The sequence below is a fragment of the Neopsephotus bourkii genome, unplaced genomic scaffold (genome assembly GCF_033783945.1).
Source record: "Neopsephotus bourkii isolate Nb327-2 ecotype Australia unplaced genomic scaffold, CSIRO-AGI_Nbou_v1 NB_673, whole genome shotgun sequence".
NCBI lineage: Eukaryota > Metazoa > Chordata > Aves > Psittaciformes > Psittacidae > Neopsephotus > Neopsephotus bourkii.
Window position 1 is genome coordinate 1,870,943 of NW_026901172.1, and position 13,171 is coordinate 1,884,113.

Genomic DNA, 13,171 nt, shown 5'->3' on the forward strand with positions numbered 1-13,171 from the left:
AGAGCATGGCAAGTGGGAGATACATGAATGTCAGAGTTATATGCATTGGAGGGACAGAGACACAAAGTTTGTGGCAGACATTTCTCCTGAGTTTTCTTCCCTGACAACTGGTGGGAATTTTGTGAGAAGGACAAAGTTAGGAGGACTTAGAAGTCAAGAGGAGGTGCTGAGTGCTCAGCACATTTGCAAATCAGTTCACTTACTGCAGTGCTTAAATAGGGACTTTGACATCTAACTCGCTGCACTGTGGACACTCACTTGCTGGTACCTGCAGCTGTGGTGGGCAAAACCAAGTTATCGCCCCTCTTTGAACGGGCTTTTGAAGCCCAAAGGATTCACCCTCCCCCTCTGCAAGGCATCCCACTTCACCACAATCTTATCTTCACTGTAGGAGACCTACAAACAGAACTGCCTCTGGACTCTGTCAGCCGTGCTTCATGTGCGCAAAGGACAGGCTGCTCAGAAACTACCTTCACAGCCAGCCCCAGTCCCAGCCTCCCTCAGAGTCTGGCTTTGACCTGAGAAGCATCATGTTTCATGCTTATTAATTTTCCATGATACTTTATTGTAACTAAACTAAAATATTATGTATCACAAATCCTAGCATTCAGCATGTTTTGCAAACCAGGAACTGTGTCTGAGATGTTCCCTCTGCTTGCCAATGAAGTGCACCACCTCCAAGGATCGGGCACCTGCACGTAGGAGGAGCAGGACAGGAACTTTATCATAAATAAGAAAGAAGATGTTGGTGGGCAAAATAAAACGATTCAGCTTTAATCTGTTCCAGACACAGGGGGTTTGCACTGTTTTTCACGGGCTCTTTAATAATCCTGGGAGGTCAAGACCTCAGTTTTATATCCTGTCTACAAGCCAGCACCTCTACCAAAAATAGTGTCCCCAAAGCATATCGGGATATCACTTCACAACTGACTCAGAGGGAAGAGTGCCAGCAACTGATTTAGCTACACTACTTTTGATAGCACCCTGGATTTTCCTTGGAGATGCCCCAGACATGTACTGACCAGCTGTAACCTTGTTTACTTTACGAGGTCTGAGAAGCCCACAGCCTGACATACCGTAGCTACCCAGTAGGATATGTTTAGTGTAGAGTCTAGCAACAAATTCCCAGCAAAGGCAGCATGAATTCGCCTACTCATATTCAAAGAATTATTTAACATAACAGAGCAACAATGTAGTTGCTGCACATTTACTTGAATTGACAAGCAAGGTCTTCTGAAGAGTGCACTTTTCAATAGAATCTTTGTTGGGCTGTCTGTGTCTTCCTGTATCTTGATTTGAGACCAGTCTGTGGGTTAGTTTCACATTGGGGTGCTCAGCTTATGAACAAACATCATCCAGACTCACTGGCAGCTATTAAGAGCTCGTAGCTTAAATGATCAGATGTCCTAAATCCATTTCCTTGCTTTTACTTTCCAAAACTCATTGCCCCTTCCAAAGCCATGATGGCTAGGGAAGGAGCAAGCTAGGGACCTATAGTGGTCCCTCACATTCAATCTCTGCTCTCTTCCTGAGTGCGCTCTGTGTTTGCTTTACAAAGAGGTCCTCTTTGTGTATGGCCACTGTCATTTTCCTTCCCATGCTTGCTTTTGATAATATGATCATAGACTCGTAGAATAGTTTGGGTTGGAAGGGACTTTCAAAGCTCATCTAGTCCAACCTCCTGCAATGAGCAGAGACATTTTCAACTATATGATTCTATGATAGAGACAAGTGATTTCCCACAATTTTAACTGGTCTGTGGCTGCTGTTACCTGAGATTATTCCTATAAAATATTGTTGGAAGCATTTACGTGCCACATTTCTTTAGTCAAGTTCCCAGAGGTCCACATGACAAGGAGTCCAAGTAATAGGCAGTTGTTTCCATCATGTAAATCTGGGGAATGAATTAATCAAGCGAAAGGTCAGCTGTTACCATTATCTGTCTTACCCATCAGTGCTGATCATCACAGTTTCTGTGAGCTATTGAACAAGTCTAGACAGCTTTGGTAATAGAAACTTGCTTTCTTCAGTCCTGCAGATGCAGATTTACTTTCGAAGTGCTACCCAGCTACTGAATCTTGCAGAGCACAGTAAAATAGAGAAAGTATAAATTCCATCTGAAAAACAGATAGACCCCTCTCTACACCAACTGATGTGGATATTGCAGACCATGCTGTCAGTTCTACATTATTAGCAGGTGAAGGGAGTGAGCTCCTTTCTAAGTGTTGTCTGTCACCACAGGTACTGGGGGGACCCCTCATAGAATCCCAGACTGGTTTGGCTTGGAAGGGCCCTTAAAGCTCACCCAGCTCCACCCTCTGCCACAGGCAGGGACCCCTTCCACTAGAGCAGCTTGCTCCAAGCCCCTGTGTCCAACCTGGCCTTGAACACTGCCAGGGATGGGGCAGCCACAGCTTCTCTGGGCACCCTGTGCCAGCGCCTCAGCACCCTCATGGGGAAGAGCTTCTGCCTAACATCTAATTGAAGTCTGCCCTCTGTCAGTTTAAAGCCATTCCCTCTTGTCCTATCATTACATGTCCTTGTCTCAGATAGCAGGGACTTCATTCTTCCAGCTCTAGAGAGCTTTGGGCTGACAACAAAAGGCTCAGAAGCCGAAGCATTGGAGATGAACGGGTTTTGCAGACTCACAGTGAGCTGTTGGCCAAGCAAAACCTTCTCCCTCCCTCCCCTTGCTAGGAAAATATTCCACTGACTCTGTGCAGCTATCTGCAGGGCGCTGGGAAGAACCCTCTGCAAAAGGTGCCGGCAGAGGGGTGACTGGTGCCAACCCACCACCAAGTCTACATACAGTCCTGCAGAGGCTGGGAAGAGGGAGAGAGGCATGGGGAAGGCTGTTCCCGTCTTGGCTTTGGGTCTGCACCATGTGCTCTTGATGCAGAGAGCTGCTGGGAAGATCTCCTCCCTTGGAGGTCCTTCAAGCAGCCAGATAAACTGCACTGCCCAGGATGTGAGGAAAGATTTAGGATTTATGAATGTTCGCTAGAGCCAAATCAAACATATTTGTTTTGTGCTGTGTTATTTGTCAAAATTACATCATTCCTCATGCTGATAAACAAGGGAATTCTGACTGCGCCCTGGGCTGCAAATGCCACGCTTTGAGTTTTAAGATGATAGCTGTGTGCAGTAAGGACCTGCACGGAGCAAGTGGGGTGACTTTCAATCCTTCTAATGAACCAGTGAAACCACAAGCACACAAGCATACGTGCAGTTACTGCTCCTGTATAAACACAGAAATGGTCCAGTTAGTTATGCCTGAGATGGTTACACTAATTCCACAGGTAAGAGGTGCTTTTGTGGCCAAAGCATTCTGGAAAGCTTGGGATCCTGCAACACCAATGCTGCTGGGTGCCAGACTTGGTTAGCAGCAGCTTTAGCAAGGGATACAGGGTCTCAAGCTCTCGTGGCATGCGGCAAGCAGACAGAGGCTAGAAATGAAAGTAATTGCTGCTACTCTAGATATTGAGTGTGGATGTGACAGAGGGAAAACAGCTTCCTCCTGCCCTTCATCCAGTGGCCAGGTAAAGCCAAAACAAACTGCAGGGCAAGTCATAGAATCATAGAATCCCAGCCTGGTTTGTGTTGGAAGGGACCTTAGAGCTCATCCAGTTCCAACCCCTGCCACAGGCAGGGACCCCTTCCACTAGAGCAGCTTGCTCCAAGCCCCTGTGTCCAACCTGGCCTTGAGCACTGCCAGGGATGGGGCAGCCACAGCTTCTCTGGGCATCTTAGAACATGCTGGGTGCCTACGGCAAGGTGTGGGTGCAAGGGGCAGGGAGGACACTGCTGCCTTCTCATAGCCCAGGAGAGGAAAAGACACCCTCCTCCACGCAGAGCACGTGTGTGGAAGTGTGGGTGTAATAAAACAGCTCACTCTAAACAGCAGCCTGTGTGTTTTCTGCTATACTAAGCATTACAGGAGTGAAGGTAGTTAAAGTCAGCAGCATGAAAATTAACATTTAAAAAGATACTCTATATTCCTTAGCAAAGCCCTGCAATCCAAAACATACTGTGTGGGCCTGGCTATGAGGGGAAGGGGATAAAAAAAAGATTATAATAAAAAATAGACTGCAGGCATAGAGTGAACAGTTGCCGTGACCTTGCCTTTTGTATGCCATTACACAATTCAATGGCAGTCCACTCAAACCTTGCTCTCGATCAATATCCTATTAAAGCAGCACAAAAAGTCTCTATAAACTTAGTGGTTTGCTATGTTTATAAATGGAACTCAGCATAATTAGATGGTCAATAGCAGGCTGTACTTGTAATTTTAAAATGAACATCACACATTTCATATCTGTTGTAGTCGCCACAACCTCTTTGAATCTAATGATACAGTGTGGAAGAAACAAAAGCCTTGCAAGAAAAAGAGCCCAACACCCAGCTCTCCTTTCCCCTCGGCAGCAGCAGCAGCAGCACAGTGTGTTTCCCTTTGTTTATGGAGTCACAGCACAGGAAAAAGTTTATTAGTCAAATGTCATGTTTCTCCCATTTAACCTTAAACACATTATCACTTTGCTGTAGCGTTACTCATGTAATGATCTTAGTCACATCCCAGCCCCTTTGTAAAAATAAATACATAAAAATGGAAAAGAGAGAAACTTAATATTAACATGACTGAAAACGAGCGCCGGATTCCAAGGAAGACAAATGCCAGCCTGGCTGGTTCTATTTAGTGGGTTTCCTGCTCTGTAATTCAATAAAATTTTCAAAACAAATATTCCAATTGGGTTAAGTCAGAGGGATTTTTGTTAATTTCTCTGTTATTTTTCTTGCCATTCCGGCTGAAGATCTGAGCTAACAGGCTGGCAGTGGAGGGAGTAGGTGATGCTGCCCCGTGTCCCTGGCAGTAGCACAGTGCTGGTGCTGAGGAGAGGGACCCACCTTCCTCCTCCTCCTCCTTTTGGGCAAAATACCTTCTTGTTCCACTCCGAGTGAGCAAAACATGTCCCATCTGCACAGATGCCAGCAGCTGAAATGGGAGCTGGGGCTAGCATCAGTTTGTTTGCATAGAAAGCCTGCAGACATCACTGGGTAGTAAGGGAAGAGGGGTCCTTCCTCCTCACCCCCTGGCAGGTCAGGGCCCTGGGTCAGATGAAATCTCGATGCCTGCACATAGGTGGAGACTATTGTTTTGATTCACAACTGCAGTTTCTGACACCCTTTCCTGTTTGGGAGATGTTCCTGAGCCATCAGAAGGTCACTTTGCTGCAGAGCATTTCTTCTTCAATGAAGAGGTTTAATTTAGGCAGAGTTTGACCACAGTTTGCACCACTTTGATCCCTTTGCTTAATCTCCAGAGTGGGGAATCCTGTGAATAGATGAAAGCGTTCCCTGCCCATCAGCTTTCTGGGCACATGTGAGGTGGACAGTCTACAAGGCAATGTGAAAAGCTGTTAGGAGCAGGCCTCCTGGCCACTCCTGTGGGCAAAACACAAGGGTGAATAGAGGAGGCAGATGCCAGGCAGTGAGCTCCCCACAGCCAAAGCCTAGCACAGGAGGTGTGAGGAAGCTGAAGCAGAGTGAGAAAGCACACAGGGCTTCAACCCAGCCAGGAAGAGGAAGCAACCTTCCGCCATGCAGACTGAAAACATTAACCTCTTCCTGACAGCCTCGGGCTGGGCTGTACACATCAGCACATTGCCGTGCTTTGTGATAGTAACTGTGAGCAAAGGTATGAATACCCTTTGCTGAAAGACAAGCATCAAATATGCACCCATCAGGCAGGTAGGAGGAAGGAGTTCAGAACCTGTGCAAGGTTTGCCAAACCACTTTTAGGGACAGAGACCTTGAGCTGGTTGTGCCAGGATAGTGGCTCCCGTCTAAGAACTGCCGAAGGGTTGTAGGTACTCACTGCTGCAGGCTAGACAGGCACTTTAACCTCTGCTGCTTAGATCTCTTGGTGTATATTACGGATTGGGGTAGTTCTTTAACCCGCAGGTTGCAAACAGGTTCTTGAGTGGTTTGGCCTGTGACAAAGCATCCTTCATGCTTGCTACCCCGGGCGGAAATTACTGTGTGATTAGCCCTTTCTACTTTGTGCTAAGTTTACACAGCGTTAGCAATACGTTGTTCCTACCCCACCCCTGCTCTGGAGATACATTTCATTTTCCTATAGGGTCAGTTCAAGGCTTGGAACAGAAATGGCCAGGATTCGGGGAGAGAGGAATCAACAGAGGCAGGAGGGAGAGAAAGAAGAGAAGCGTTATTCACAGACCAGTTTTTCTTCCATATCTGTTTGGAATAAAACTGTTTCATAAATTTTGCAGTGCCTAGGAAATTCGTCGTGCCTCAGAAAGAAACGGTGCTTTAATTTAGTGCTCGCCTTTTAATGTTCCCATTTGGAAAATAGTATGCTTAACCTGTAAGTAAGGCTTTGGTAGGTAGAGGGTGCAGAGGAATTGATCAGCAAAGGGTTTACAGAGCACAGATCTGTTTGGCAAGGAAGTTGCTGAAAACTGTGGAGTAGATGCTGCAGAGAGTACCTTTATGATTGATTTCCATTCAAGTCAGACTGACTGCAGTGTGGTCATTTTTCTAACCCATAACTGCTCACACTGCAGCAGTCTGCTATCTGCAGGGTGTCTGAATTATAGCAGTCCACGTCCGTGTTACCTTTTACACAAATTACTTACACCGGTTTCTTTTTCCATGCAAATTCATCAGTTTTACAGCCTCTTGTAGCTGCTGTCAGGAAACTGTTGCAGAAAGCACAAATTGATAAAACCAGTTAATTTTACTGTGCTTAATGTTAGTTTCTTTCAGTTAACACACCCTTTCGTATATATCCAGTGTGCAGGAAGTGTGTGATAGCTAAGAGAAGATAACAAAGGGTTTGAAAGTTCTTGTCATAAATTACTTCCCAACTTAATTCCTTTTAATGATCATTCCAGATTTTCTCCAGTTTTAATGGTGTTGTGTATTTTCCATCCCATGCTTTAAGTCTGTGGCTATCGATGCTGTTCCCTTTCTGTCTCAATGACGTTCTTAAAAGATCCTTGCCAAACAACAACTAATTGTCTTGTGGGGATGATGAGGCAGCTGCAAAGCTACATTATTCCTCTGTCAAATCTGACACTGTGAGCTCCTTAAGACTTGGGGTGAAATACTGGCCCCACTACAGTCAATGGCAGCACTCCCAGCAGCCTGTGTTTCAGCCCAGGCATGTTAGCTGGGCGATAGGAATGATCCTGTCTTCATTTCCTCACTCCTACCCCGTCGGAGTGAAAGATTTTTTCATGTTTGAAAACGGGCCAGGTTCTCAGACCAAAGATTAAACTTGGCTCAGCATCCTTGGGTGGCATTGAGACTGCTTCGCCTTTGTTGCTGTGAATCAGGGCTCTCAGACAATACATTCCAGGCCAAGCTTGTGCGTTTTATTGTGCAGTACGTCCTCTTTCAGATGTGTCTGAAATGTGGGAGAAAATCATCATCTGTAATTGTCAGCTCCCAAAGTTGTATTGTCCTGTAAATAGCACAGTGGATGTGGTACCATTTGCTGTACAGTGGCATTTCTTTGTGAAATACATTGTCTGTTGACTTTAACATTAAGCTGCTCAGTTCCTTTTCTGTTCCCAGAGTTTATAGGCTTGTGCCTGCAAACTTCAGGGTGTCTAGGAATTCATTATGCTTTAATGTAAAACCAAGGCTTCAGGACAGGGAAATGAAAGGTATTCATAACTTTTACAGTAAAACTTAGGTGCTGGATAAGGTAATGAGAGGTGAACAGTGGAAGCCAACTGCTGGAGAAAAGTCTTTGAAGGTCATATATCTCTAGCTTTGATTTAGCTGGAGGAGAGGCCAGAGGAAAACTCAGATGTTCACAGGCAGAAAAGAACTCGGGTTTCTCATTTGCTTTTGTGCTTTCTCCAAGGAACATTTGTAACCTCTGTGCTTGTGGATGTACATCACGTACATACCAACGGTCCTGAGGTGCTGTGTATTTCTCTGCCTATACTGCTTATAGATTATGCCAAGCACACTACAGGGATGATGCAGCCTATTTGTAACTATGCCAATAGATGCAATGTTGTCCTAAAAGCAAAAGCAACAAGTTTCATTAAATGTTAGAATTATATTAGTAGAAAAGCAGTACTTAAAGAAAGCCTTGCCATAATTGCTTCATTTTAAAAAAGGAGGAATGTAAGAAGGAATCTATCTCACAGAACATTGTATTCTTGATAAAATTTACATCTTCTTGATTGCAGTGCCGGTTTCTATTAGCATTTCCTAATTTCCTCGTCCCACCTGTTCTCATCGTGGAACTAAACACACTCATGAGGAAGAAGAAAGTGATTTTGAAGTGCAATTCATGCCTTATTCACATGACTTACTGACTGCAATATCTTTTGTTTCCCCAGCACCGATAGCTGCAGGAACAGGCCCTAATTTCTCCCTCTCAGATTTGGAAAGTTCTTCATACTACAGCATGAGCCCAGGAGCAATGAGGAGGTCCTTACCTAGCACATCCTCTACCAGGTAATTTAATCTCTGCCTGCTACCAGGTTACTTGGAAACTCAGGCCAGCATCATTACTCATCTGGGAAAGTAACCATTAAATCCTTTGACAAGCTGTTCGGGGGCCTCAAAATGAGGAGCTGTTTCAGACTCACAGAGCTGAATGTTCAACTGGATTGCTGTTAAAGTTCTTTTTATAAGTACAAGCTTGAAGAAAAAACTGCTGCATTGACTCGTATAACTTCTGGCTTGTATCTCGGTGTACTGGGAGAAGTTCCACTGGAACTGCTGGAGTTTCACTTGTGGCGGAAGAGAATTTGGAGCATAGCAAGATGTGCGGCTTTGTCCTAGCAGGAAAGAAAAGACTTAAGATAGATCTGTATGCAGCTAAAGTGTTATCTGTGAGACTAACATTGTTTTAGGACCCTGGCCTATAATGCATTTTGATTTTCATAGAGCATTTAGAAATTTGTGATTCAGCCACTGGAAAATGGTATTATTAATGCAGATGACTACCCAGTCAGATTTTGATTCTGGCTTGGATGCCAACTATCAAACAAGGATACTTTTTGATTTTTTCCCTTTAACCATCCATGAGATTAGATTTATAAACAAGCCCAGTCACTCTGGTAGTCTTGAACACTGTTGAGAAACCAGATTGGTTTCTTTCTTCCCCCACAGCCAAAAGAGACCACTCATTTCAAAGACACGACAAGAAAATCTGACTTCAGCCCAGGCCTCTTTTACATTTTTGTCTCAGTCTGCAGTTCCCCAGTTTTACAGAGAGCAAGTACGTGTGTCAAAAGTCTCTATAGTTTGAATGTAGTTGTTTTTCATTAAAATCAATCAAAGAACAACTTTAAAGACCAGCTCTTCGCAAGAAATTCTCCCAGTTTGCAATGACTGGAGGAATATTCTAGGTCTTGCACTTAGTGTGCACATTACTGAGCTTGGTGACTACAATTCCCAATACACATCAATTAAAAACTGTGTGCTCTGTCTTTTTTGTGTGTAAAACTTCATAGCCTACAGTGCTCATCATTAGCACTGTTCTCAGGTAGAATTTACTTAGGACTCTAGAAGCAAAAAAGTGAGGTTATTAATGTTACTTAAGAGCTGAGTTGTTGCTCTTCTGTTCTTCTGCAAATAGCTACCACTGATAAGGAGCTAATTATAAACAGCATGGGTAGTTAATAACTTGGTAATATGTTTGTTTTCCTCTCATTAGGCTGTTCCCAGTCAGGAAAAAAAAGTATTCCTTAAATACACAGACTCAGCAGAATGATCAGGCGGTAATTATATTGTATGCACACAATTTCCCCTATTGACACATAACAATTCTCTAAATTAAGGAATGGCCAGACCTGCATTCCACACATACCACAAGACTTATTCTTCCTGTTTCTCACAAACTGATTTTGCATACCCGCCAGCTCCTACCTGTGCAAGCCTTCGGGTGGGGAGCTGCGGAGAGGCTGTGAGTTTTAAACCAATACAAACTGCAGTGGAATATTTTATGTCTGTTAAATATGTTCCCCCTACACAGAGGAGCCTGTTCTTGAATGCTTTAAGTCTTAATAGAATACAGATCGGGGGAAAAAAAAGTGAGCTGACCCAGCCTTGGAAAAGTACTTAGAAGAGAAATTCTCGGTAACGTCCCCACGCAGTCTGTGCAACTCATTATAGAACACAGAGCCAAGCTGAATGTCTTTGGCTTTGGGTTCCTCTCCCTGCAGAACTACTGGAGTCTGAGCCAATGGCCACCAGAGACCACTGAAAGGGCTCTTCTGTCTCCTGAGCCTTTGGTGAGGGAGGTGTGGGGCATCACAAGGGAGTGCTTTAGTACTGACACTGGCCAGAGACCTGCTGGGGCCTTTTTATGCTTGATGGCGTTCAGTTGCAGAGTAAAACACTTATACTTGTAGCATAACATGAACATTTGAACCAAGAATGGATTCCTCCGTCATACACTTCCTACATTTCTTCTTACAGGACTGAAAGCTGGGTTAATTTAATGGCTGCAGTTAAAAGACGGAAAATATAAGTTTGAACTGATAATTTTTCTTTCAGAATAACCTGTAGAAAAAATATGACAGTTAAAATAAGTCTTGTGTGTCATTACTGTACTCATTCAAATTGCAAAAATCACGCCATACAAATTAAATTCTTGCCTTTTTATTGACCTCTGTGCATTATGAAAAATGTCCTACTTCGTGGTCTGTAAAAGCCTGAGCATTAAACTATCTTTTAGTTACAGTTATGTGTGCTTAGTGCTTCAGTCTGGACTCTGTGAGAGCTTGTTTTGTATCTCACTAAATCTTAGTCATTGGCGACGAAGCAAATCAGAAACAAGAAGTGGACGCTGAGGGGCTGAGTGGGCAGGATGGCTGTGCAGGACTCACCTTCCCCTTCTCAGGGCCCTGAATCTGCTATAGTGTCCATAACCAAGTTAGTCCCGAGCAGGGCTAGCAAGGTATGTCTCAACAAAAGCGCCTTTATTCCTTTCCATACATTCTTATGACGTGTTTTTACTTTCTCAGCTCCACAAAACGTCTCAAGTCTGTGGAGGATGAGATGGACAGTCCTGGTGAGGAGCCATTTTATACAAGCCAAGGGCGCTCTCCAGGAAGTGGCAGCCAGTCAAGTGGATGGCATGAAGTGGAGCCAGGTAAGCCATGGCTCTCAGGAGCCCGAGAACCTGATCTCCAGTTGCTCTGTTTTTGTTATCAGAATATGCTGAATTCTGTGTAGAAAGGTGATCAATTGTAAAAATCTTGTAACTTCTCCTGAGAAAAGGTCAGTCTCATGAAAGTGTTGTAGTGGTTTTATTGCTCCTGCAGCTGTGAATGTTTCTGTAGTGTGTCACTTCTGTGTTTTGGCCAAATATCTGAAGTATTTAAATAATGCAGCAAAAGATAGGAGGTCTTTTTTCTGTCAAAAGCCACAGATTCAGCTCTGGGAGAGCAGTGACAATCACTTAGCAAAAAGCAGTACTTGTCTGGGCTGTACCCTTCAGTTATACTGTTTAAATAAATATCCCTAAACTTATAGAAGGTAGAAGGACTTTTCAAGCATTATACAACACTTGAGCTCACTTAGTAATGACTTTTAAGAGACTTACCGAAGGAGTTGTTTTATTAATCTGTAATACCATGAAGTGTGATTGGAGGCTTCATATCAAAATAGATAACTCTGGGTGTTACACTTCATAAGGTCTAGGAAACAGCTCTTGTGCCTCTTCTCAGTTAATTTTTGTGTGTGATCTTTCTTGTTGATCATCTTTTGGGTTATGTTATGTTACATACTTAACTGTCCCTTGATCACTTATCCCAAGATCATCTGGGTGCTTAATACTATCGGAAATAGTTTTCTGGGTCAGTGCTACATGTGTAGGTGAGGTTAATGATTCAGTTTTGATTATGGCTACATAATAATTCCAATTAATGAATATGCCAATAAAAATAACAGAAGTCTTATTTGTTATATAAAGGCAAGCATGTCTTTCATCTTCAGCCTCCCAGTGTCTGAGAAGGCCCTCTAAACACCCCAAAGGGTCTTTTGCAATATGTATTTTTTTTCCTTTCTTGTTCATTTGGATTTACAATAATATGGGTTTGGGTTTGTTTGGAAACAACACATGCTTGTCCAGGGCACTGTGTATAATGAACTATACAGTACCGAAAAGTAAAATCAACCTGAACAGCATTAAAATCAGTTCGGTGGGCACTTGGCCAGCCACCTATATCCTTCATCATGTAGGAAACATACCCACAGCTTTCTCTGGAGACCCTGTCAAACAGCTGTCCTTTACAGCATGCCCAGAAAGTCACCAAATTTGGGCTATTCCAGACTGGGAGGGGACTGATTCCCGTGCCTGGGAGCCCTTGGAGGATCCCCTGCCAGCTGCCCTCTCTCCTCTAATGAGGAGGAGCCAGCTTGTGGGCCCTTATTGACTGCAGATGTGGCACTTTGGCAGGAGGAGAGGGTGGACCTGCAGGCAGACAAGTGCCAGGCTCCCCGTGACTGCCTTGCCGCCGCCGTCCCCAGGGCTCTGGTGCTTTCAGTGAGGTGTCCTGCTCAGTAGACACTAGGGGCTGTTTCCTCCATCAGCTCCAGGCTCCAGATGATGTAAGGCAGAGCTTCACCTTGTACTAAACTAGCCTGCTCATGGAGCGGCAAAAACAGGAACAAAAGCTCATCGCCCATTGAAAGCGAGAGATCACAACCTCCTCTGCAGACACAGATGGCTAAAAGCTGACTGAGTCACTGCTTCTACATCATTGTCAGATGGGGGGCTAACTCCCCCCAAAATTTGGGGTATTCTTTGTTAATGACAAATGTTCTCCATTTGTGCAACAGCCAGAGCTTGGCTATTAATTTTGCTGTCGCTTCTGGTGGTTTTCCCCACATGTGGTCATTACCTCTGTCTCATCCAAGTCCTCAATGGATGGTGGTTCTGAGCTTCTCAGCTGGAGAAGACAAGTATCTAAAGCCTTACAGTTCCAAAGAACGTCTGCCATTCTTGGCACCACTGGGTGCCCATCATGGAGAGCTGCCCGTGTCAAACTCCCTGAGTTGCTCAGAAAGGCAAGAACAAGTCAGAGAAGAGAAGGTTCTTCCTTCCTCGTGACCTTCCTCACTTACTACAGAAAATTCCAGATTCTGCTTAGTCTTTCCTGTAAAATGGCAGAAAATC

General features: G+C 44.3%; 1 protein-coding gene across 17 annotated transcripts in view; it reads left to right on the forward strand.

Annotated features, from left to right (window-relative positions):
* The window catches only part of NFIA (nuclear factor I A), a 360,597-nt gene that overhangs the window by 269,421 nt on the left and 78,005 nt on the right, over positions 1 to 13,171 (forward strand). For all 17 annotated transcript variants that reach the window (XM_061353395.1, XM_061353390.1, XM_061353389.1 and 14 more), the window contains 2 exons: positions 8,379 to 8,496; positions 11,016 to 11,143. In XM_061353395.1, the coding sequence (XP_061209379.1) occupies positions 8,379 to 8,496; positions 11,016 to 11,143 (246 nt within the window). The remainder of the gene's footprint in view (positions 1 to 8,378; positions 8,497 to 11,015; positions 11,144 to 13,171) is intronic.